Source organism: Epinephelus lanceolatus, chromosome 23 (genome assembly GCF_041903045.1).
Source record: "Epinephelus lanceolatus isolate andai-2023 chromosome 23, ASM4190304v1, whole genome shotgun sequence".
Taxonomy (NCBI): Eukaryota; Metazoa; Chordata; class Actinopteri; order Perciformes; family Serranidae; genus Epinephelus; species Epinephelus lanceolatus.
This window is the reverse complement of record NC_135756.1, coordinates 19,796,277-19,823,302: the sequence shown is the minus strand read 5'-3', so window position 1 is coordinate 19,823,302 and position 27,026 is coordinate 19,796,277. Positions and strand designations below refer to the sequence as shown.

Here is a 27,026-nt window from a genome sequence, read left to right as displayed (position 1 = left end):
TTTTACATACTTATTAAATTCAAGCTCCTGAGAAATAGCCTTCCTCTGTCTCATCCCATTCCTAATTTAAGAACTTAAAATCCTTTTTTTCCTCTCTCACTGCAGTGATCTTTTTCATTTGTCTGAAATAGTCAGCTCTTTAGATAACAGTAAGATCCAAAAGGAGAACTTTATTGGCTTATAAATAAATTTATCTCAGTGATCAAATTCAGGTTTCAACTCTGTGTATTTTATCTCTTCTCAGGGTTGTGAATCCTCCGAGAAGCCTATTAGCACAGCTAAAGAACTCCTGCTGCTTTATTCTTTTGCTCCTTATTTTTCTTAAAGGTGGTTTAGGAGAAACAGATCAGGAGTTAGTAATCTCCAAATAAGAAGCTAATTTATTTCTGATGAGACAATGACAAGAGGACTGTGAGCGGCAAAATTTTCCTCTGGGTAGCCAAAATGACCTGCACACGGAAGAGGAAGTCTTGACCTGGATATCCGCTGGCTACACAAGATCTCCATGGATATATAAAGAAAAATGCATACAACATTGGAAGTGGATCTCCATTCATTCAGGAAAGTTGCCCAGTGGCGCATGAAGCCAAAAAAGTTTGACTTCCCGGGTATAAAGTCACCCGAATATTCTGCATCGATGGCCCATGGAGCAAACACACCAGAGACTTCTGCCGGCCCAGCTGGCTAACTTACGGTTTAGCCCTCTGCTAGCTTGAATGGGATAAAATGATTTAATCGTGTGGCTTTTATAGACTAGACGCATAATAGACTGAATGGATCAAATTTCGATAGTGAAAGACATTTCACTGAGGTTGTGACACTCATAAATAATTAAACCCAGATTTACAGACAACTCTTTCACTATATAAGTCAATGGGAAAAGGTTTTTTTGGCCCCATGGCTTCACATGATAGACCCAGAAGTTGTAATTCCATGGCAGCCATTCCCCCTGTTGCTCCCAGAGGCTTATCTCCAACAGACCAACACCTGATTGGTTCCAAGATTGAGATAATTCTTTCTACACAAGAACATGACAGTATACTGCATTTCAAGAACTACTTGTTTCGTAAATTTTCACATTATCCTAAGATATTATTGACTGTATCTCATGATTCTTTGGGAAAACTAACCAATAACTATGATATAAATCCATATGAACCTCAGTAAAATGGCAGATCACATAACAACAAATATTCTTAATAGCCTTAACTCTTGTCTGAATCAAATTTTTCACAAAAACTGTGGTACAATCTGCATATATATATATATATATATACATATATATATATATATATATATATATATATATATACAGTACAGGCCAAAAGTTTGGACACACCTTCTCATTCAATGCGTTTTCTTTATTTTCATGACTATTTACATTGTAGATTCTCACTGAAGGCATCAAAACTATGAATGAACACATGTGGAGTTATGTACTTAACAAAAAAAGGTGAAATAACTGAAAACATGAGCACCCAAGACCCTCACAGCGGATAAGGAAAAACTCCCCAAAAAAAACCCCTTTAACGGGGAAAAAAAACGGTAGAAACCTCAGGAAGAGCAACTGAGGAGGGATCCCTCTTCCAGGACGGACAGACGTGCAATAGATGTCGTACAGAACAGATCAGCATAATAAATTAACAGTAATCCATATGACACAATGAGACAGAGAGAGAGAGACAGAGAGAGAGAGAGAGAGAGAGAGAGAGAGATGCAGGTAATGACAGTAGCTTACAACAACATTAATGAAAGTAATAATATTATAGTTATAGTTCTGGCTACTGTGGTACAATATGTTGAAAGTATGTATTAGTATCTGACAGTATACTTGTGTGACAATAGTCATATGTGTATAATAACAGAAGAAGAGAAGAAGCCGAGTTAGTGACATCCAGAATGGCCGAGTTAGCAAGATGCAGTAATAGGATGAGAGAGAGAGAGAGAGAGAGAGAGAGAGAGAGAGAGAGAGAGAGAGAGAGGGAGAGAGAGGGAGCCCGGTGTATTATAGGGGGTCCTCCGGCAGACTAGGCCTAAGTCAGCCTAACTAGGGGCTGGTACAGGGCAAGCCTGAGCCAGCCCTAACTATAAGCTTTATCAAAGAGGAAAGTCTTAAGTCTAGTCTTAAATGTGGAGACGGTGTCTGCCTCCCGGACCGTAACAGGAAGATGATTCCACAGGAGAGGAGCCTGATAGCTGAAGGCTCTGGCTCCTGATCTGCTTTTGGAGACTTTAGGGACCACGAGTAACCCTGCGTTCTCAGAGCGCAGTGTTATGGTGGGATAATATGGCACTATGAGCTCTCTAAGATATGACGGAGCTTGACCATTTAGAGCTTTATAAGTTAACAGTAGGATTTTAAATTCAATTCTGGATTTTACAGGGAGCCAGTGCAGAGAAGCTAAAACAGGAGAAATATGATCTCGTTTCTTAGTTCCTGTTAGTACACGTGCTGCTGCATTCTGAATTAGCTGGAGAGTTTTTAAGGACTTACTAGAGCTACCTGATAATAGAGTTACAGTAATCCAGCCTTGAGGTAACAAAAGCGTGGACCAATTTTTCTGCATCTTTTCGGGTCAGGATAGGCCTAATTTTCGCAATATTACGCAGATGAAAAAATGCAGTCCGTGAGGTTTGCTTTAAATGAGAATTAAAAGACAAATCTTGCTCAAATATTACTCCGAGGTTTCTTACGGTAGTGCTAGAGGCCAGAGCAATGCCATCTAGAGAAACTATGTCATCAGATAGAGTCTCTGAGTTGTTTGGGGCCAAGAACAATAACTTCAGTTTTGTCTGAATTTAACATCAGGAAATTGGTGCTCATCCAATTTTTTATGTCTTTAAGGCAGTTATGGAGTTTAGTGAATTGATTACTTTCTTCTGGCTTCATCGATAAATACAACTGTGTATCATCCGCATAACAATGGAAATTTATAGAGTGATTTCTAATGATGTTACCTAAAGGAAGCATATATAGAGTAAATAGGATTGGTCCGAGCACAGAACCTTGCGGAACTCCAAAACAAACTTTGGTACGTAAGGATGATTCATTACGAACGTCAACAAATTGAAAACGATCAGATAAATAAGATTTAAACCAGCTTAGTGCTGAACCTTTTAGGCCAATTAAGTGATCCAGTCTCTGCAGTAGAATTTGATGGTCAATTGTGTCAAACGCCGTACTAAGATCTAATAAAACAAGAACAGAGACGAGTCCTTTGTCTGAAGCAATCAGAAGGTCATTTGTAATTTTAACTAGAGCTGTCTCAGTGCTATGATGCACTCTAAATCCTGACTGAAATTCCTCAAATAAATTATTATCCTGGAGAAAATCACACAGCTGGTCTGCGACTACTTTCTCAAGGATCTTTGACATAAAGGGAAGATTAGATATTGGTCTATAGTTGGCTAACACCTCTGGATCCAGGGTGGGCTTTTTTAGGAGAGGTTTAATTACAGCTACCTTAAAAGACTGTGGTACATAGCCTGTTAATAGGGATATATTGATCATATCTAATATATGAGTGTTAACTAAAGGAAAGACCTCCTTAAGTAGCCTAGTTGGGATGGGGTCTAAGAGACACGTTGATGATTTAGATGAAGAAATCACTGCGGTCAATTCTTGAAGAGAAATTGGGGAGAAGCAATCTAAATATATATTAGATTCTACAGCTGTGTTTGAGGTTAGATAGGTAGACCTACCATCTGAGGGCAGGAGGTCATGAATTTTGCCTCTAATAGTTAGAATTTTGTCATTAAAAAAGCTCATAAAATCATTACTGCTAAGGGCTAAAGGAATACAAGGCTCAATAGAGCTTTGACTCTCAGTCAGCCTGGCTACAGTGCTGAAAAGAAACCTGGGGTTGTTCTTGTTTTCTTCTATTAATGCTGAGTAATAGTTTGCTCTGGCATTGCGGAGGCCCCTCTTATAAGTTTTGAGACTGTCTGTCCAGATTAAACGAGATTCTTCCAGTTTGGTTAATCGCCAATTCCTTTCAAATTTTCGCGATATTTGTTTTAACCTACGGGTTTGAGAGTTATACCAAGGAGCAAACTTTCTTTGCTTTGTTAACTTCTTTTTAAGAGGAGCTACAGAGTCGAGCGTTGTTCGCAGCGAGCCTACGGCGCTATCAACAAAATGATCAATTTGGGAGAGGTTAAAGTCGGCACGGGAAACCTCTGTTACTGAAGGTATTGGTATTGAATTTAACGACAAAGTAATCTTTTCCTTAAATTTTGCGACAGCACTATCTGATAAACATCTAGTATAGTAACTGTTGCTGAGTGGCGTGTAATCGAGTAAAAAGAAATCAAAAGTAATCAGATAATGATCTGATAGCAAGGGATTCTGTGGAAAGACTTTTAGGTTATCAATTTCAATTCCATACGTCAGAACTAGATCGAGGGTATGGTTAAAACAGTGAGTGGGTTCATGTACACCCTGACTGAAGCCAATGGAGTCTATTAATGAGATAAACGCGGTAGCCAGGGAGTCATTATCAACGTCGATATGAATGTTAAAATCGCCTACAATAATAACTTTATCTGATTTAAGAACTAAACTGGATAAAAACTCTGAGAATTCAGATACAAATTCAGAATACGGGCCAGGAGCACGGTACACTATAACAAATAAAAGTGGCTGCGAGGTTTTCCAGGTCGGATGTAAAAGACTAAGAACGAGGCTTTCAAATGAATTATAATCTAGTTTAGGTTTAGGGCTGATTAACAGACTAGAGTTAAAAATGGCTGCAACTCCCCCTCCTCGGCCGCTGCCTCGAGGAATGTGGGTATTATTATGACTGGGAGGAGTGGACTCATTTAGACTAACATATTCATCTTGACACAGCCAGGTTTCAGTGAGACTGAGTAAATCAATATGATTATCTGATATTAATTCGTTTACTAACACTGCTTTAGACGATAGAGACCTGATATTTAACAGTCCGCATTTAATTCTCCTGTTTTGTCTTTCTGTCACAGAAGAGGTTTTAATTTTTATGAGGTTGTTATGCACAACTCCTAGAACAACTGTTAAGAGGAGACTGCGCGAATCAGGCCTTCATGGTCAAATAGCTGCTAGGAAACCACTGCTAAGGAGAGGCAACAAGCAGAAGAGATTTGTTTGGGCCAAGAAACACAAGGAATGGACATTAGACCAGTGGAAATCTGTGCTTTGGTCTGATGAGTCCAAATTTGAGATCTTTGGTTCCAACTGCCGTGTCTTTGTGAGACACAGAAAAGGTGAATGGATGGATTCCACATGCCTGGTTCCCACTGTGAAGCATGGAGGAGGAGGTGTGATGGTGTGGGGGTGTTTTGCTGGTGACACTGTTGGGGATTTATTCAAAATTGAAGGCACGCTGAACCAGCATGGCTACCACAGCATCCTGCAGCGACATGCCATCCCATCCGGTTTGCGTTTAGTTGGACGATCATTTACTTTTCAACGGGACAATGACCCCAAACACACCTCCAGGCTGTGTAAGGGCTATTTGACCAAGAAGGAGAGTGATGGAGTGCTGCGGCAGATGACCTGGCCTCCACAGTCACCGGACCTGAACCCAATCCAGATGGTTTGGGGTGAGCTGGACCGCAGAGTGAAGGCAAAGGGGCCAACAAGTGCTAAACACCTCTGGGAACTCCTTCAAGACTGTTGGAAAACCATTTCAGGTGACTACCTCTTGAAGCTCATGGAGAGAATGCCAAGAGTGTGCAAAGCAGTAATCAGAGCAAAGGGTGGTTATTTTGAAGAAACTAGACTATAAAACATGTTTTCAGTTATTTCACCTTTTTTTGTTAAGTACATAACTCCACATGTGTTCATTCATAGTTTTGATGCCTTCAGTGAGAATCTACAATGTAAATAGTCATGAAAATAAAGAAAACGCATTGAATGAGAAGGTGTGTCCAAACTTTTGGCCTGTACTGTATATATATATATATATATATCATAGAATGTATAAAAGAACATGGACATAGCCACCATGTCATCCATTGGTTTGTGGACTATAGCTCTGAAGCCTCGATTTTGGCATTTTGGCCGGTGACATCTTGTTCTTTTTTAGCCAGAAGCAACCATATTTGGACAAAAAGGTGGAGCTGCAGAGGAACAAGGAGTGGATCTGACTGAGAACCCAAGGACATTGCCCTGGTTGCGACCTTGAAATCACAATGTCATCACACCCTAAAGCATAACTCACTTATTTTACTCTTGATGGATCATAATTTACACAGTGAACATCGTGCTATTTTGAAGAAGACTTAAAACTAGCGATTGAGATCTTACACCAGTGGAGTCGCCCCCTGCTGGCCATTAGAAATAATGTAGGTTTAAAGGCACTTCTGCATTAGCTTCACTTTTCAGACCCACAGACAATCCCTTGATTTGAACATATAGTAGCTGCTGATTCCCCTGACAGACTTACTAACGCTGACTGGATGTAATGTGCATATTCATATTGTTTTCTTGTTTTCAGAAGAAATTTTATAAATATTTTGTGTTTCCACAAGAAATTGGGGTCTCGAAAGTCAGTTTCACTTCATCTTCATATTATGTGCTTTGGTGGCAATTTTGAGAATCAGTGTTCCATTCAGGATGTGATGAAGCTTAAAAAAGACGGACTTTTTTGATTGACAGTTGTGGTGGTTAGCACCGTCTACGTCACATCCTTGCTTTCACCTCTTTGCTCAAATTAGGATTGCTGGCTCCACTAACTGAGTGAGAAGTGACCCCAATCCAAATGTCTCCTCAGAAGCCAGCAGCTTGTCACAGATGCTACTTCCACCCTTTCTCAACAGTGTATAAGAGCAGCACAACTAGATCTGATAAGGAGTTAAAAGTCTTCTTCAAGGGCACCTCAGTGGGATGGGTTCTGGCTGCCACAAGAATTGAACTTCTCTACTGGGCTGTACTCTCAGCATCTTTGCAGTCATAATGCATCCCCAAAATGTAACAGACACAAAATCAAGGGTGAAATGAACAACAACAACAACATACCTCTTCAGCACATCATGAAGTTGCCTGTAGCTGGATTTCAGTTGGGTTACTTTGGTGTGGCTAATTTTGCCCAATGACAACAACTGAGGAGGACAAATGCAGATATATTACAAATCATAGAGACATGAAAAACAGTTTGCAAAGACGGATTTGCAGGGAGCGCACAATATTTAAGCAGTATCACATAAGAGGGAGTGCTGATATGCAATACAACAGCACGACCTCAAGTGTGATATTGCTTGTATATAAGCAACCTTGTCTCCTTGAAATTACATTTGTATACAGCTAATCTGAAAAAGACCGAGTGCTTTTGTTTCTTAAACCCAAGACGGGAGTCTAGATGTAAACCCGCAGTTCTGGTGTCAAGGTCCTGCACTTTGTACACCTGCTATTCTCCCCAACCACCTCTTCCTGGAGCTTACATGGTACATGAATGCAGCGTTTCATTACCTGCAAGAAACGTCTCTGAACATAATCTAGGCAGGAATTACATTGCCGCAAAAATGTAATTAGAAAGCAATTTAGTAACACAAAAACATAATTTCTAGGAAACCGGCCGGGGTGATATAAGTGCCATTTATGTCAATAGTCATAAGCGACAACAGATTATGATTTGTTTGTTTATTTAATCATTTATTTGGCTCCGCCAGCACAAATAGTTCTGCAACTGGGTTGGGACTGGACTGTCGCCAGCCAACACAATAACATCCCTTCACACAGGCTTGCTACTTTGTGTCATGTGCATTTATCTGTATGTTTCCATGTGCAACCAGTGAGTCTGTTGATCAAACAGTGCGTTGCGATACTAGTTGATGTCATAGGAGCACACCTCGAGGTTTGCAGTTAAGTATTCAGGCTTGTTTTCTTCCCTCCTTCTTCTTCTGATGACCATTTGGGATTTGACTCAAATCTTATTTGTGAAAATATGTTCAGCTTTTTATGACGACCATTATTGTAGGCTAATTAACGTATAATGTCATTAATGGTTTAGAACACCTGTACAACAAAGTGATACATGCATTAAAGTCCCAGTGATGTTACACTGAGGGCCTCTCATCCAATCCAATTACTTGGTTGGAACTAACTGTTGTATAAAATTGATTACTTATGGTTGATAGTAATTCTTAGAGTGACCAGCATTTCCAAACTCCTATCAGCAAATGATTGGTGGCTGGGTTTTTAAAAAATTTCCCCCAGTGTCAATCATCCACATCTGAGCAGTGCGGCTACACTCCAGACATTACAGCAGTCCTAAACCGTTTGGCTTCGGTCAGCTAAGTTGGCAGCAAATCGTCCTGCATGGGTGTGCCAGCTCAGGTTGCACCACTTCAAAGTCTTTGATCTGACCCAGAGCTGCATGTATAAAAGCCAAGACATTAATAGGATATCACATTCTGTGGAAATCTCTCGCTGCCGTTTTTCCGGACGGAATATTCAATAGGACGATATTGCTTTGAAACAGATACAATTCTGACCAGTAAGCGCTTTGGTAATATTGTTTAGTGACAAAATTAAGTTGCAGAAGTTGAAACTAAATCACAAGAGACTCCAAAAGACTTTCAAATGTCATAATAGCCAGAACTTTTTTGACAAGAATTGCTTTATTTTTTGCTGTAATATGCTCAAACTTCAGTTATAAGAAAAAGCTCTTTTATATCTGCCTGAGCTCGCCAACACAAAGTGTGTTCGACCACAACAGAGCCCAACTCCCTGATGTCTGTAAAGTGGATTTAATCCAAGTTGGGCTTAATAAACCTTAATCATCACAGCAGATCACAGCATCTGAGCACCTTATCACAATCAGTATAAAAAACAACCCCCCCAACTATCTGAGATCTCAAAAGGGAGAAGAAAAATCATTCAGAGTGGCCCATAAATAACCACAAGTAAGCGCAGTTCTTCAGACCACAGGTACCATTAGCCCTGAATGATTTGAAAAAGTTGATAAAAACAGATACGCAGCTGTGAAACCTTGGTGAAAAGAAAACAAAAACACAGCACAGAGAAAGACATCAGGTCAACAGCGTTGCAAAAAGGGAAAATTATCACTAAGAGTTGTTGTTAAATTTCTCTCTGTGGGGACGTAGTTCCGTGTGTGTAAACAGTGATATAAACAGAAGACCGGTGTTGTTCCCTCTTATCTTCAGAGCCAGGTTGGTAGAGAGTGGAGTAATGAGGGATAGCCTTGTCTGTATCAAAGAGCTGCAGAACTGAGGATATCTCAGGTCGGACGGTGTAGCCCGTAATCTAACGGCAATGAAAACACACAAGCGCTCCGATTATATATATACACACACACACACACACACACACACACAGATAACTCACCCCAACTTCAAACATTTGGGATAGCCGATTATGTTTTTAGATTCATTCCATTATATTGTTTATCTGGCTGTTGTCAAATGTGCTCGCGAGTGCCTGACCACGTCCCAAGGGCTGAGAGGACAGAGATATGAACGTTGTGAATGATGCAGATTAGGGAGCTTGTTAATATGATTTATTCAGATGTTTTTTCTGTCAGTTTGCATTAGCAGGCACCCAAGGTCACGTCACTACGAGCGAAACACCTGACAAATATTACTTTTACTTGTTATATCCACTCACTTTTACATCTTGAAATAGTTAAGTGGGTCATCTGGTCCAGATTGATGCCTTTAACTTTAGTCATGTAATCTAATAATAATTCCTAAAAAACCTTATTACGGGAACATGAGAAATTATCTCATCGCACTGAAAAGAAATAACAATTTAGAACAGAATCTGAGGATGAATAACACATCAAATATGGCCAGTGTGTGTGTTGTCAGCAACATAGTGATGCGACAGACACACTGGCCATACGCTGGGCATTTATCTGAGAAAAGCAGCCTGAAGCGGTTTCAGGCAGCCTCTCTAATTCCGCTGCCAAGACTTATCTTCAGCGGTATAGAGTATTGGAGGCTTTTATGGGGTGGCTGCATAAGGCTCACATGTGGCAGACCATCTTTGAAGTGCGATACAGACAATCACTGGAAGATATTTACACGGGCACATGGACTCACATACCTGTTCATCTACACCCCCCCCCCCCAGCATGTGATCTGTACAGAAGCAATAAACCTTCCAGTAACATGGGTGTGTGGTGCAGCAGGTATGTGAAGTGTGTAACAAAAAGAACCTGTGGGCTTTAATACTCTGCGCCCTCAGGGAGAGAAATAATGACCACGAGGCACAGCGCTGGATTCCACTGTGTGATGAAGAGAGCCACCATCCCTCTCTCCCTTGTGTGTGTGTATCTCTGCCTTCATGTCCTTATATTGACTGTTTGAACTGGAGTCGAGCCTACAGCGAGATTGAATCACTTTGTTAGGAGAAGTTTTGTGCTGTAATATTTTCCTCTCTGGCGTATTCCTCCATCAGGGCTGAGAGCCACTTCAGTAGATGAAATCAATTATCCAAAACTGTGTCATTTCTCTAGAAATATGACAAGTGCATGAGACATCCAACGCCCAAGAAAAAACACAAAATCCAATTACATGACCCGTGGTTATGAATCACATAATACACCAAAACAATAGCCACATCCCAAAAACAAATAATCAGTGCCAAGTTAATGAACTCACGAGTTTATAACAAGACTCCCAAGTAGGGCAACATACATAATGTCACTGGGCGAGTACCCAGAACTAAGAACTGTTCACTCTGTAGAACAAACAATTAATTTTAATTGCTTGTGTTGCTTAATTTCTATGAGATGCTTCATGAAATTGCTTAAGGTATGAATAATGTTTGTGGTAGAGTATAAGCGCAACTTCAATTAAGACAATGTTAAAACCACCATAAATGACCACATAACCACATTATCATTACAGGCAAAATCAAGCGTATTGTTTATTCATAGAGGACTTTATTATCTATTCCATCAATGGTGACATCACAGCAGTTTAATACATTTTTAATTAAGTAAGCCATTGTGTAACTTCACCAACAGCTGCGGCCGCAGAATGGAGCGGTGAGGAGGATAAGACTGAGTCCAAACTCAGCCTACATCTGCTACACCGAAATATCATTGAGCAAGGCATGGAGGAGGCAAATGAAACAAGAATTTTCATGTGGGAAAATAAAGTTCCTGAACAAGTTTTCTATAAATGTATTTATCGGTATAAACACCTTGAAATTTTTAAAGGGTCTTCAAAACAAGCCATTCCCGCGGCTTTGTTTATTTTAACAATTTGCGCTACCAAAACGTCCCATTTCTCTTCATTAAAAAATTAGAGCCTGCTCCAAACACACAGTGTTAAATGCAAGAGAATCATTAAGCAGCACAAAATAAATAAAGAGCAGCCAGCAGTTTCAATTAATGATATCCACACTGACAGCTCATGAGGCGAGCAAAGCGAGCAGAGCCATTTGGGGTTTTAGAAGAAAAAAAAAAAAGAAGCTGTTTTGCATTTATTTCTGTGACATGTTGCAGGTGGCTGCTGTTGGTTTGAGATCGCGTTTTGAATTTACATATTTTGTTCGTGCTGGAGATGAAGAGAGGCTGTCGAAATTCAGTCCAAACTTTCCTGACACAACACAGGACAATCTTGTATCAGGAGAAGAAAAACATTAAAGAGCGCAGATTGGCTTTTCATAAAACTAGGCTGTTTATGCAGGAAGGAGACTCACATATTTTTCAAAATTGGTGCTACATGACCAGAGGAAACAGAGGAAAAGCGCTGTGGCATTCACTTTTGCTAGAAGAAGGGGCAGAAAAAGCTACCACAATGCACTGTGCCCCACCGGAACAATAAACACTCCTACCGGTTGTTGCCGGAATTCAAGTTTGCCCATTTTTGCACAGGAAACAATATGGCAGCCAGCTGGTCACAGCTTATTAGGGCTGTACCCAAATATTCGGATATTCGAATATTCGTTTCTATGGGTAGGTATTCGTTATGAAAATTTGGTATTCGATATTCGTGTTTTTATTTACTTATTTTTTTATATTTTTTAATTATTTATTTATTTTTTTTTAATTTTTGTGTTGGTAAATGTAGGTTATCAATAAAAATCTAAACTTTTAAATTGCATTGTTAAAAATGTGAAAATATAGTATAGCCTACCAACTGAGCTTGTGCGCACGGCACGCTTGAGCGCATCCATCTGAGGCTGTGGATCAATGCCAAGTTTTACCACTTTATCACTATTCCCTCTAACTTGTAGCTGTTTTTTCATTATCTTTTGAATTTAATATGAATTATGGAACCGTTTTTGTCAACGTTTGCTTCCCCCGTTTTGTACAATAAATTATTGTTTAAAGTTTCAACAAGTTTCTTTTGGAGTGTGTGACACAAGTGTGTTTTGAAAACAGCCGCGGACTGTCACCTGCTCAACGCATCAGTACCTTCGGATGCCATGACAGTAATAGCCAATAATGTCAAAATATCATTTACAGACCGATTTAACAGACGATCACTGCTGCCCGACCCGCAGGTCCATTTGCGGGTCCCGTGGGTTACAGGTCGACCCGCGCATCACTACTCAGCTCAGTCTATAAATGCTGTACACAACAGTCGGCTATAGACATTATATTCTATTCAGGCCGGCAGAACCAGCAGCGCATCAGCTCTACAGTGCACGGCACTGCTGTTTAACCATTTTATTGCAGCACAGAGTGTCTGCCAGCAACCAATTACTTGCAGAGGCTTCCTACAACTTGTTTCAACGGTTCCGAATTAATCAGAAGACAAATTAAACAGGATGACTAGCCAATGTGAAAATCAAAAGAAAGCATAGAATAATGTACTGAAAGAGACTGTTGTGCCATCACATTTTTTTGTGGTTTGAGAGCAAAGATCCGGGTCGCCGCTGTGCAAAACTCCACAATACAATTAGGTCCGAAAAAACCCCGGAGGAGTGCTTCGCAAGGAGTCTTTGAAAGAAGCTGAGTCTGGCGTAAAACTGGAGAGAGCAGGCAGCATGGCCGCAGCACGGCCACAGCACCCCCCGGCCCCCTGCCCGCCTGCCATGAACAAATATTCGAATATTCGTTATAAATTCTGCCGAAGGTCCGAATGTTAAAAAATGGTATTCGGGACAGCCCTACAAATTATCTCAAATTACGGTTAGATGGTAAGCTAAAATATTTCTTGCAAACAATTTATGTCAGAAGAGAACAGAATCTTGGCTCATATTTGTTTAGCAATACTTAGTTATACCATTTGATCTCAGTATTTTCAGCCTCTATTTTTACAATACAGGAAACAGTATGGATGCTTCTTGCTCATAAATACTCATATTACAGCCAAACAGCGCACTAAAATATGATTCTGAAAACATCTTTAGGTGAGAAATAGGCAACACAGTGACAGAATCTTGGTTTATATTTGATCAGCACTGCCTATATTTATCATCTGATCTGAGTTTGAGAGAGTGACATAGAAAGAGGGGCTCGATCACTTTCTGTACTCTTTTTGTCCATGGTGACGGGGATACGAAAATGCAGTACAATGCAGTACAATCTGTAGTTCGAGCAACAGTTCAAGAGTCAGTGAAAAGCCACCGAATGACGCCTTTGAGCTGAGACAGGAGCAGGGAAATCTGGGTGCTGGTAAGATCGAGGGAAGTTTACCACAGTTCATTCAGGGTTTCCCCACACATTAATTTATTTTTGACAGCCTGCCACGATTAAAACCTCTGCTGCCACTTTTGAATTTTCGTACATTGGGTGCGCTGTTGGAAATATACTGTTCAGTTATTCATTGCACCTATTTCTTGAAGTGTACTTCTGGCATAGATGGAGAAGCAGAACAGCGGGCGTAGTCAAAGTGAAACTTAACCGTTCTCTGTGCTGGGTCTCAAAATTTTCTTTCACTCACAAGTAGCAGCTCTTCTCATCCATTGATCTGATCAACTCTGATTGGATCGACTGATCAATTATCCACCCGCAACTCAAAACTCCACAAACTGCTGCTGGGGAAAAAACATTTGTGCTTGCGCTGTGTTCACGGATCCGTTAAAAAATCCAAAATACTATCATTTTCACATACTACCTATATTGTTATGATACAAAGCTGGTTGAAAATCAGCAGTTTTCCCTTTTAAAGATACAATGTCATGTAGGCTATGTTGTCACTAATTATCCATCGAAACACATCTTACCTAAACTGGTTTGGCTTTACTCGTATTAACGTTTATCTGCTCTGAGCTAAATTGTGCCATCTGCAGCTGTGTTATGTAAGAAAAATGAAACATCGAATCAGGATAGAGTACTGGCAGGTGCTCAATACTGTTGAGCTGGATTCAGGGAAAATGGACTCTGAAGGCTCGAATGATTCTTTTGCCTAATTTGCAGCATCCTGAGCAAGTCGTGTAAATCCGAAAAAAAAAGGGGAAAAAAAAGTTGTTTGTACTAATTGAAACAAGCCCTCTTTATTGTTGCTGCTGGCTAACCATGGATCTTACATTAATTGTGCCCACCTGAGTCTCGTTTGGAACAGAAGAGTGACTGGTAGAGTTGACAGATTTCATTAAGGCTTTATAATCTGAACTGGGTCAGGGGATGAGGCCTTTAAATTTTGTGCTGCCGACGTCCAAAACCACAAAACAACGCAGCGTGAAAAAGCATCACCCGAACATCAGTTGAGCGGATAGTTCCTGTGCACTGACTCATTTCGCTCTTCAGGGAAATGAGCAGACTTCAGAGTGAGGCAGGACGGCACCATGCGCTGACTGCAGGCGAAGGACCTCCCCCCCCCCCCCATAATCTGTCTGCATCTCTGTGGTTTTTCACAATGCTGCTGATATGGTGTTTTGCATTACGCAATAGTACTGCCCCTCCCATCCTCTCTAACTCAGCACCCTCCCTTCTTCTCTTTCTCCCTCCCTCACTCGTCCTGATATTAATGACACAGCTATCTGAGGCAGCGGCAGTTCCCCTGCGCTCTCCCTCCTGCAGGCTGCACTCAGACACACATACACTCCTAAACCAATAGGATACTGGACATACATTCACACACACCTATACTTACAATTGCTGCTGCAGGCACAGACTCGCACACACTACTGCACGCATTCAGACACTTTGAGTTCACATCAGAGGCAGTTGCACACTTTACACACACTTATTTCTCCTTTGCAAATCTAACACGGGAAAATGAGGACAATTGTGCTTTGCGTTTGTGCCAGCCTCCTGCTTACAGCCACCTTGGTGCCGCGCACCAGCCGGGCAGCGGACTTCCCTGTCAACTCACACCAGAGATGGGACGCTAGAGGACCCTTTTCTGTGGGATCTGAACCTGGGACTCCCGCCTCCTGCCCCATTAAACTGAGACCCTCAGGTCAGTGTGGGAGCTCCGGGGCCGGTGCAGAGGAAGGGGAGGACTGCCCTTACCAGCTCACCCTGCCTCCACTCACCATCCAGCTGCCCAAGCAGTTCAGGCTGCTGGAGAAGACGATGAAGGAGCTGCAGAGCCTGAAGGAGGTGGTCAACAAGCTTAAGAGCGGGTGCCAGGAGTGCCGCGGGGCACGGGGCAATGGACCTTTTGGGCATCAGCTACCTGACCAGGGACAGACGCACGTCCCCGTTCAGAGGGATGCTGGGGATGAAGTGAGAGTGGACCTGACAGGACAGGAGGTGCAAGGTGGGTCCAGCCAGGAGGAGAGGGGAGATGGGATGGTCCCTGGAGCTACTGTGGACGCTGCTGGACTGGGGCATGGTTCTATTTTTGGAAAAATTACACCGAGCCCGATCACAATGCAGGAGATGCAGGTAAGAGGCACAGTTCAGTCTCATAAAAAAAGAGACAATTTTTAATACTTTTTAATTGGAAAATACAGGATTTTATCAAGGAATGAGCACTACTGTTAAATACACTTGGTCCAATGCAAAGATGATAACGTGTGTATATGTATGAATTCAGAATATCTTTTTATGAATTTCTGAATTCCAATAAAAGTTCAGTGTATGTTTTGTCAATTAATAGTTTTGATTTTGCTTAAACAGTGTAAAATCAGCACACGTTGTGGAGCATATAAATATCATTTAAAGGCTTGGACAAACAGTGCAATAGTGGCACTGCACCAATTTCTGTGTTTCCATCAAAGCCACGTAAAGTCCCAGTAAGCCAGTATCATTATCAGCCTTGTGAAGATTGGACCTGAACAAACTAAACCAGAATGTGCTTTATAAACACTGTAGGGACAAAGTCACCTAAAAATGTGCCCAGTCAAATGCACCCAGCTGGAATGTAAACTGGCCAGATGTTAAAAGACCTGTAAAGTCCTACCTGGCACCGATCCCCCAGGGAAAATTCCTTGTACTGTAAACAGGGTGGGGAACCAGCGTCAGACAGCAGCCAAATGGCGGTAAATTTTTGCTCCGTTTGGTAAGTTTGTTGATTCTCACAGCCACTTTGGCAGACAGCCAAACATCACGCAGACTCTATTCTAAAATTCAAATTGGCTGGTAAGACAATGAAGGAGGCTGGTGACTTCGGTAATCCACCTGCTTTGTATGCTGTGCACAGAAATAATTTCCTCCTCCTACCCCCCCAACCCCATTGCTCTGGCCCTTCCCAGGTGAAGCTGAATAGGATGTCAGCCAGCCTGCGCAACGCTAGGAACCAGATCTCGGCCATGCAGGGTCGTCTGGAGGGGCTCAACCTGCTCAACATGGACAATGTGCAGGCTATGGTGGACAGGCGGGTGGAGAACATCACCGGAGTGGTCGACAAACTCAGCTCCACCTGCACTACCCAGTGTGCAGTACAGAACAGCCCTCAGTGTAAGCCTGCTTTCACTAAGATTTTTCTTTTTGCCATTTTGAGTGCTCCAATCTTTTTCTCCCTTTATTTTGGTTCATCCTTTCAAAGCCTCCATCTTCTCAGCTATTTACTATACATGTATTCTCTTTTGAGCGAAGAAAAAAAAGAGCTTTCTGTGTTTTCTATTGTGTTATATTCTATTCTATTCCATCTTTGCAATTTCAAAGATACCTCTCCACTTCTCATGTATTTCAATTTCTAAAATCCTTCACAGCGTGATCAACAAGGCCTTTTTTTCTTTTATCTTCTCTTCTATTCTTTTCTATTCCCTTGAATTCACCACAGATGTTGTTACGGTAATGAAACTCCAGCGTACACACACACCATTCACATCCAGCAGTTTGATGTTGCTTTGAGTTGAATTTTCTGGCATAGGATCTATCCAATCACGCCTAAGTGGACATGGCGACTTGTAATCACTACAAACAACCCACTCTGGGTGGTCACCTTCACCCGATAAGGCCTTTCTTTCTGGGAAATGGGAAATGAAATCTTCCGGCTTGAAGATGACATTGACAACTGCACACAGTTGCGACATGCCTTCTCCATTACTGATATGAACAATATTACGTAAAATCACGAGAGGAGGAATTTTCCACTTATACTATGCTATAGTTAGGGGCCTGCCACATTACTACAACAGAGCCTCAGTGCAGCCATAACAAAAATTACCAAAAGCAAAATAGTTTTAGGTTGAGGTCATACTGAACATGAGTGGAGCAATATTACAACCAGGGTCAAAGTGAAAATTCAAACAGCCTCTTATATAACTAATTCAAGAGCCTTGACATTCCACTACTCGCCATATGCAGAAGCTCAAAAAAAGGAGAGAGGGAGAGAGACAGCTACTTGGCGCCTACGCTACTATAGTGTGAACATTTAAAAAGATAACCTTATAAAGGCAACAGCTTCTAGATTCAGATTCAGCTCTGTTAAAAAAAGGAAGTCCAGAGATGAATGGGATTAGAGCCTCATGATGGAGACTATGCAAAAACTCATCAGTAGGGACGACTGCAAACTAGCAAAGCATACCAAACATTCCACTTTACATTGATGCAAAAGCTTATTTGGATGAGGGCACAGTTGAAATGCAGGCCTCCTTTCAGACTGAAACGGAATAATATCCGGATATTGCATGAGTGAATGTGACACTATATTGGGTCTTTTATGTGGAAAACAGATGTGAGCTTATTTCTAAGTAGATTAGCTGGGACAGTGGTGTGAAGGGAATCCCAGCTTTCTCTCTTCCTCTGTTTTCTCCCCCTCTTAAACTTGCCTTTCTCCTTCAGACTCTCCTTCAATCCTGTCCTCTCCTCCTCATATGTTTATCCCCAGTCTATCTGCTCCTCCTATCTCCGATTCCCTTCATATCTCTACCTTTTTTCACATCGTCTCTTGCCATAACTTTCCCTGTCTCCCTCTCTCTTTAATCTGCTTTCTCAGTGCCTTACCCCTGCCTCTCCCTGCTACCTCCCTCTTCTTCTGGAGGTCATGCTCTTGAGTGCTCATTCCTGCATAAAACAACTAGCTCTCATTATCTCTTGACAACAACACAAGAAGTAATGTGGGCGGCTTTCCCCAATATTAGTCACGGATTGCACACAGGGTCAGTAACACTTGTCTTTGTACATCAATCTGTCATGTTAAACTCAAGAAGCAGCAAATTATTCTGGCGCAAGAAAGGAGATCGTGCCTGATGGTGTCTAAAGTGAATCCAAAAGGAAGCAGACAAGAAACAGCTGTTGTTACCATGGAAATAGACCAAAATGTAATGTTAAGACTTTGTTATTGTTACTGTTGTTAAGACAGTTTCACAACGAGTATAAACAATTGCTGTTTTACGCAACTTTTCAATCTATTCAAAAGGACGTGATTAACGAACAATTAAAATTGATATGAGCCGAACATGTTAGATCTGTTGGGCCCCTTTCAGACATTCAGATCTCTTAGGCCCTGATCAGACAGAGCGCTATTTGCAGGTTGCTGCATCTTTTAATTGGTACTAGATAACTACCAAATCACATGTCCGTAGCTTAACTACTATTTTGCTGTGAAGTAAACTCACAGATCTGTAGAGGGCACTTGCTCTGGCTCTGATTGAGAGCGAGAGGCTGTTCCTAATAGTACGTTGAAGATAATGTCTGGGCACACGAGACTCTCAGAAAGAGTACCACAAGCCAGTCCAGGAACTTGGCGGAATAATGGTTGGTTTAAGGCTTATCTTAGGATGAGTAGGGGACAGTTTGTAAATATGCTGTCAATCGTCAGGCCTTATTATGGTTGGTAAAATATTAGAAGGTAATTCAGGTGACAATTTGTCCGGTTGTGTCTTACAATAAGGGCAACACTGAAAGATAGCCAACGTTAGCGTCACACAAACCAAGTACAGTGCTACTTGCTGTCATCGCCACCACAGAAGGCTTGCCTCTTGATCTGATAAGACAATGATGCTGGGTGCTTTTTAGCGCATTCACAGTGCTCCTACGAAGACATTCGGCGCATAAAGCGGAAAAGTGGGAGGCACTCAGCAACGCAATGAGCAAAATGCTTCACTGTCACTTTAAACCATTATAAAAAGTCATCCCAGGTTCTGTCTAATCAGAGCCTTAGTAGTCTTCCCCTCATGCTACTCATGTCACACCAATTCCATTCTATTTCCAGTGTAAAGTCTCTAAAAATGTCCCTCTACTTGCTTTGAACACAATATAGTGAAAAAGGACTCGCAGTGAAAAGTGTTTTCCGGTTGTTTATCACAATGTCAAAAGTGCTTAGTGAAGCAATTCATGGCTAAATGGCTCCCCTGACTCCTGAACAAACTACCCAGCTGCCAAACTGTAGCTAAATCATCAAATAATTGTCAGACATTTGCACAAATTTAAATTCTGTTTTCATCCAGAGCGAGACAAGCGAGCAGACCTGATGTGACAACATCGTCTGAAGATTATATCAAGATACCGTTTTTAGGAGAATGTCATATGAGATGAATGCGAATTTTTATCTAGATAGAAGCTGCAGTGACGGATCACTGGCAAGCAAATGTTAACAAATGCTCACACGTGTGCAGAGATTTAGAAACCAGGCACATTGGTACAGGTCATTAGGCTACAATACGCACTTCAAACATTTATATTCAATGGGTTTCGAAAAAGGCATCTGAGGAAGTTTAGAAAAATAAAATGTTCTAACTTTTTTCATCCCTTCATCCAAATGACTTTGTTCCAAGCTCAAAAGTATAGCAGCCAGCTGACGAGGAACATAGCAGCTCATAAAACACTGGCATACATTACCCAGACATTTTAGGCCAGTGTAGAACTGCAATTTCACCATCAAGCAAGAATAATGGCACGTTTGTCAAGATGCTTTTATCACTCACAGCTCTGTACGGTAAGCAGTCATTTCACTCTGTTTTCCAATTCCCGACCCTGCTGTAAACACTAATCTTCCCTTTCACTCCTGTGAGACGTATTAGGGCCTTGAGGTGAATGGACAGCGATTCATGTTACTGTTCAGCTACATTAACTCAATTATAAACAAAAGAATATATGCCCAGTCCACTTCGCTGTCAGGGACTGCTTGTCTGCATCGTGGTGACGCACGACTTCCTGTAGGAAGGATGTTGCTTTTCTAAGAGACTTTCTTTCTGTCAGAACAGACAGTAGTATTCTATTAACGCTGTATTTGTGGGGAAAAGATTATAATATCACTTTGGATAGACATTTCCTTCCATTGCAATCTTAGCTGTCTACGGGCTGTCACAGAGCGTGCTTCCTTGATAACAGAGTTGTCTTCCTTTCATGCCAATCATTTATCCATGTGCAGTCAGCCAAACAGGCAATATGGTATGCTTGGTCAAAAAGTCGTCTGTGAAAGCATGTCAGTTATCAGCCTTTAAGATAGCAGCCTACCACTTTTTATGGAAATAAGCGAGCAGGAAAGCGGGCAAAGCAGTCAGCCACCAAACTAACTAACTAATTCATTTGACTCAACAGTTACCTCAAAAGTCAGACAGCCAATCAGCCGACAGTCATTTGGACATCAGTAAGTGGCTGATATTGGAGTTATTTAGGTCAGGCACGGTGCCAGGGGTAGTCAGATGAGATGGCTCTTGTCTGCCGAGGGACACTGGCCGCCCAGAGACAGATGGGGACAAATAAGGAGAGGGCAGATGTGAAGCGGAGAAACTGCAGTCACTTAAAGCGGAGGGGACACTGAAAGAATTTGCAGGACAATACTTTGAATGCCAAGTTCAGACAGATCCGTTAACGTGCCAAGGATACATCTTTTAACCTCGCCCTGGACTCCCATACTGCCTTACATATGGAGTGATCTACCATCTGCAGCCATTTTGCACACAAAGTTTTCTGTGGATTTTGAAAGGAGCGGTGCTTTTATTTTGTGCAGTACTTACAAATAACTTCTCTCAGCAGGTGGAAAGGAATATCCAAGTCTAAAACTACCAGGAAGTAGCATGACTGCACATTTCTCCACTCCACAAACCATTTTTCAGTCTCCACTTACTCTCCCTGTGCTTCAAGAAACCTGATGTCTGCCCTCTGTAATCAGTGTGGTTCCCCCCTACCTTCACTCTATTATAATCTACCAAGCCCCTAAAACAGATTTAACAGTATGACAAAACTGTAACAGCAATAGACTGCGTCAAACAAACTCAATAGGGGTCCACATGCTGGCTGTCCAATGTCAGAATGATTTAGGCCCCAGGTGCCGAACGTATGGGGAGGGGGTACGCCTCTCTAATCCAGTTTTACACTTTCCCACGTTTTGACAAGTCTGTTCCTTTCAATTCCCAAATGCTAACTGACAGCGGCCTTTGGACAGCGGTTTCGGATGGGGTCAGCGGCCTGCAGCGCAACACAGGGAACAGGAGCAAGAGTTAAAGAAATAAGTGAGCAGGAATAAAAAAGAAATAGGGGGAAGAGATTTTAGAAAGCAGTGGAGCTGTACGAAATGGGCCTGTGGTGCAGCACAGGGGAAGGTCACTGACTTTTATCCTTCAACAGTGGCCCTTGTTCTTCCCCTTGCTGTCTTTCATGTTGGAGTCCTGATACTAAATGTGATTCAGAAAGGAGACATCATGTTGAGAAGCAGGGGATAGGCAAGAAAGATAGTACTCTGTTTTATGCTTGAAGACTTGCTGAACTTCAGTTTGAGCCAGACAAGAAAATCGTCTGCTAACTGGTTGGTTAAGGAACATGCTGAACCGTTTTGTATTTGAATACAACACCCTGGAAATTAATGAAGGAATGAGAACTTCCACAATGCTTAAAGCCGGATTTCCTGCTAACTTATCGCGTTCTCTTTTTCCTTCTTCAGTCTCCGTCAGCCTCGGGCACTGTTTCTATTACCGTCCCTCGGTTGGGCAGAGAAAAATGCCAGAGCAAAGTGAAAAGATTATTAATATCATCCAGTAACATCCCCTTAAAACAGCTCTCTCCTCCCTCCCCCCATCTCCCAGCAGTCATCTTAGCCCCTCGGGACTGTTCAGACTACAATGTGCTGGAGGTGAGGAAGAACGGCGTGTATCGTGTGACCCCTGATCCTCGCAACGGGACATTTGAGGTCTACTGTGACATGGAGTCCTTTGGAGGTGGATGGACAGTCATACAGCAACGGCTTGATGGGTCTGTCAGCTTCAACCGCACCTGGGCCGAGTACAAGAAAGGCTTCGGGAACCTCAGGTAAAGGGATTGAATATCATTCCTAGGTTTCACTCAAAAGAGATCTTAGGATGGGGGAAATTCTTGCTGGAAACCAAAGCTTGTAAATTCTCAAATGTTGCTTCAAGGCTTGAATAGACAACCAGTTATATCCAGTATTTGTAGGTCTTATTCTTTAAGAAAAAGAGAGGTAGAACAGGGTGGAGCTCAAAGTTGACCACAAAACAGTTATATTGCACACTTTGTTTGCATGCTGACTATAGTGCTGCTACCTCACAGGGGGTAGCTGATGTTGTGCAACTTCAATAAGCCTTATCATTTTTTTATTTGTCTCATGTGAACACCTCAACTTTATGGAAGTGAAATACTAAATCACCAGACAGAAATCGAAGCAAACAGATTTTTTTTTTTTTTTTAAATAAAAAAAACAACAACCGAAAAATGGAAGAAAAGCCAACAAGTAAAACCCACAGCCTCACAGCAAGCTGCCACCTACTCCCCCCAAAAATGTGGGCCAGCAACTGGCCTGGCCTTTTATCACTTTCACAGCCTCACCTAACTGGAGCATACCATCTGCTCAGGTAACCATAGGGGTGAGCTAGACTGATGCAATTCCTTTAATATAAATAAAAATACACAATAGGAAACTAATTCAAAATTCTTCTTTTATTCCTCGCAAGCAGAATTTATCTATAAGAACAAACGCACAGCTGTCAGTGCACCAACTTTAACAGAATGCCAGTTGTTACAAATTAGTTTTGTCCTTCCTCCCCCAACTTGAGAGTTCCCAGTCACCCTAACCATGCACACCTGTTCTCACTAGCACTGATTGCTCACCTCCTGTTTTCACTATCACTGATCGTCCCATGTTAAACAACTAAATCACATTACCACAGTGGGGCTGTCCTTTTTTAACAGATAATAAGCTTTAGTAAAAGTAGGCATAGAAATAAATCAAAATTTACAATATATGATAAAAAAATACAGCAAAATCTGCAAAATGGAGGGAAGCAGCCTTTTTAATGCCAGCCTAACAACAACCTTTTAACCTTTTTAACCTTTTAACCTTTCAACCTTTTAAGCAATTCCACTATCGCAGACTAATTTCCAATGTCAGAATAAAATCACAACAGTTTTATCTCAGTTGGTGAGCGCTCCTGCCATCTCATTATTTGGTGTAATGTGGTCATAAAACTCACTGTGAGTTTATGTCATTATTTTTCTCATCTTCAGGTTCTGACAAAATCAAACATGGTTTTCGTCTTGACTCGGGCAAATAGTGGAAGTTCAATGATTTGAACACTGTCAGCAACCAATAAGTGAGCTCTAAGCACCAAACAAGAAGCAGCACAGAGACACTGAGGTGCATGAACATGAACAACTTTCAGTTCTCTTGCACTGTTGGAGAGGAGGAGAAACTGGTCATGAGTCTGTGCTTAATTGGGCGCGTATCTGATACATCAACCAGCACTTATTATAGTGAGAAATCTTAACTTACTGTATGAAACGGTTCACCACTCAGTTGAGGCGGCAAAATCCCAAATGTAGTTTGTACACAAATCTTTACAGTGTATATTGATGCCGAATTCGCAAGAATACTGTCGACATATGGCGCCTTTTATCTTTTGTTTCTAGAGTTGTGTGTTTATGTGAACACGCAAGGAACTGTCAATTTGTCATATTTCTTAAAGGCAGTTTGGTAGTTGTAGTTTTGCAAATAATGACCCTGCAAGATCCCCAGTCTTTGCACAATCTTTTTGGCTGTGACTAAAAACTCAAATTGTCTTAAGAGGTGCGAGGGTGTCAGACTTTACTCCTTTAAAAAGTCTTCTCTGCATCTTCTAATGAATGGTGGGCATAACTATATTTTGTTTTGACAGAGTGCTTCTACTATAACTGGACTCAGTCATTCTCCTATCTGCTCCTGTAGGAAGGGGGTTTTATATGGGAAATAACTCTGGCTTCCTCTTGACAACTGTGCCTATAGATCGAGTATAACCTCCCACTGAAAGAATAATGTTCCCTCTCATGCTTCTTTTACTGTCACACTACTCTCCCCGTCCATCTTTTCCCTTCCTCCCCTCGCCTCTGGTGATAAGTTCATTCAGTTTGAGTAGCTGTATCCACGTTCCAATCAAATGTACAAGCATATGAGCTTAGTAATCTCTCATTTTGCTTTGTCCCATCCTCTCCTTCATCTACCTTTCGCTCTGCTGCAGAGGTGAGTTCTGGCTGGGTAATGACCATATCCACTTGATGACAAAAGCCAAAGACATGATCCTGCGCATCGAGCTGGAGGACTTTGAGGGCGTTCGGGAGTACGCAAAGTACGACCAGTTCTATGTGGCCAATGAATACCTTCGCTACCGACTGTCTGTCAGTGGATACAGGTACAATATTAGATTCTGCGACTGTACAGTGTGCATGTATCATCAAATATTCATAAAGAGAGAACGACTAATCTTATATATATATTGATGTGTCATTGTAGTGGGACGGCTGGGAACGCCATCAGTTTCAACAAGCACTTCAACCACGACCAGAAGTTTTTTTCCACGCCTGACCGCGACAACGACATGTACCCCTCTGGAAACTGCGGTGCCTACTACAGCTCCGGCTGGTGGTTCGACGCCTGCATGTCCGCCAACCTCAACGGGAAGTATTATCACAAGAGGTACAAGGGAGTCCGGAACGGGATCTTCTGGGGAACATGGCACAACATGTCGACGGAGTACTACCCCACTAACTACAGGCAGGCCTTCAAAACTGTCAAGATGATGATACGGCCCAAGAACTATGCTCCTTAAGAAGACAGGTAAATATCAGAGCGGTTGGGCGAACGAAAACAAAGACAGTCAGAAAATGGAAGAACGAGTAGACTCAGAAACTCATAGACATGCACATAGTCATGCATATGCACACATTTACACATGCATACGTGTACACCCAAAAAGACTATAAGCCCTATAGACAGTTTGAATGCAGTAATTACAAGAATAATTGTGAAAAAAAATTAACTGTGCTATTACTTTCGCTATTACTTTCTCTTCTGCAGTGAGTGTGGCCTTCAAAATGTTGGATTAAAATGATGATACTAAAGGACAATGGACTATGAACGATGATGGACTAATAAAAAAAACACACATGCAGTGTAAAGGCCAGCCTACTACAGAGGCCATAATATTATACGGAGGGTTACCATGAGAGATTTTTCACTGTTTCTCTGACATTTCTCCACTTTCTATCCTGCTGCCTCCCGCTATAAACCCAGCTGAGACACAGCACAGCGCACAGCAGTAGTAAAAACTAATGAGCTGTCATTTTCTCTGCTCTAAATGGTTTCATAATTAACAGCAGCCACTCAAGTGAGGTATATGAGAGCTGATGATACAGTTTTGAGCGGCTCTGAAATTCATTGTGAAAGACTCCACGCCGGGGTCAGAGTCAAACTGTTTAAAAAATAACTACAGGAAGTGATATACTACACGCTTTGGGCAGCAGTGCACAAGTAATAGCTTCTGTGTCGTTTATTTAATTACACCGGGACACTTCGCTAATGTATCATCATCCTATACAATACAAAACATCCCAGTATAAATATGCACCCTCAGATGAATTCCCATCGGGTCATTCCCAAGTACATTCTGCATTATTGATGCTCGAGTAAATTCATCCTGACAGCAGCCACGGAGCTGGACGCTGCCGCAAGAATAACTGTTCTAATTCTATTTCCACCATTATCTCTGGGTGCACTGTACTACTGCACTTCTCTCGATGCCACACACCAGTTTTCACATGTAAAAAACAGAACCCTCCTTGACTCACCACTTGTACAATACTGCCGCCTAATGTTAGAAAACTGTATAGCATCATTTAATCCATTCTATGCACACTGTGAATGGGGCAGGACGGGGAAAGGAATGTTTCACTCTAAGGACGTGTACAGTATTTATTTTATTTTGTGAGGTATGATAGCTTTTATATAATACCTAGGCCATACAGTACAAGGTCTAATGATTGTTGATATTTGAGCAATGATAAAGACTGTGCATTATTGTGACCATTCATAGTAATTATGTGTGTATTTGGAGCTTTGTGTGTGTACAATATTGATCTTTTCTATCATTCATACACGACTGTCATGCCAAAAGATATGCACTTTTTATATCAAAAAAATGAATAAAGTTCTAACTACATGACTGTGTACATTGCAGTGTTTGGTACTTTGACGTCATACTGATGCCTGCTTATCTTTATGAAAACAACCTGATGAATGTATACAAGTTTAGCATGATTATCCATGAGTAGAAATCCCACACTCTGAAGTGCGGGGTATTTGTCGCCTGTGGAAATGGAGGTACTAGGTGCTGCATACCCATAACAAATGGGTTAATGAGGTGTTGACTCGATAAAGCGACTCAATAAAAGAATGAGTTCATATCAACTTCACAGATGATGAATGATCAAACTGTGGACCCTTTGACTTTAATGTCTGTTTACTGTGTGTGACGATCAAGCTAATAAAAAAAGTACTGCTCATCTACATGATGATTTTAGGTT

General features: G+C 41.6%; 2 protein-coding genes across 5 annotated transcripts in view; one reads left to right on the top strand and one right to left on the bottom strand.

The window, feature by feature from the left end:
- Positions 1-27,026, bottom strand: part of ccdc146 (coiled-coil domain containing 146) — a 77,201-nt gene that overhangs the window by 47,050 nt on the left and 3,125 nt on the right. For both annotated transcript variants that reach the window (XM_033614683.2, XM_033614682.2), the window contains exon 3: positions 7,001-7,083. In XM_033614683.2, the coding sequence (XP_033470574.1) occupies positions 7,001-7,083 (83 nt within the window). The remainder of the gene's footprint in view (positions 1-7,000; positions 7,084-27,026) is intronic.
- On the top strand, positions 14,880-26,662 carry fgl2a (fibrinogen-like 2a). Of its 3 annotated transcripts, XM_033614687.2 has the most exons (6): positions 14,880-15,737; positions 16,547-16,751; positions 22,265-22,487; positions 24,686-24,856; positions 24,958-25,281; positions 25,522-26,662. In XM_033614687.2, the coding sequence occupies exons 1-5, from the start codon at positions 15,123-15,125 to the stop codon at positions 25,271-25,273; spliced, it is 1,530 nt and encodes a 509-aa protein (XP_033470578.1). In that variant the 5' UTR covers positions 14,880-15,122; the 3' UTR covers positions 25,274-25,281; positions 25,522-26,662. The 3 variants fall into 3 exon arrangements, with proteins under 3 accessions (XP_033470578.1, XP_033470577.1, XP_033470579.1); XM_033614686.2 differs by having other exon boundaries at positions 24,958-26,662; XM_033614688.2 differs by having other exon boundaries at positions 14,881-15,737; positions 22,268-22,487; positions 24,958-26,662.

Excerpts from the sequence above, each read along its gene's own strand:
- fgl2a (XM_033614687.2), top strand. The coding sequence starts at position 15,123 with ATGAGGACAATTGTGCTTTGCGTTTGTGCCAGCCTCCTGCTTACAGCC. Across the intron at positions 15,738-16,546 it reads TCACAATGCAGGAGATGCAG|GTGAAGCTGAATAGGATGTC; the intron begins GTAAGAGGCACA and ends GGCCCTTCCCAG. Across the intron at positions 24,857-24,957 it reads CTGTCTGTCAGTGGATACAG|TGGGACGGCTGGGAACGCCA; the intron begins GTACAATATTAG and ends GTGTCATTGTAG.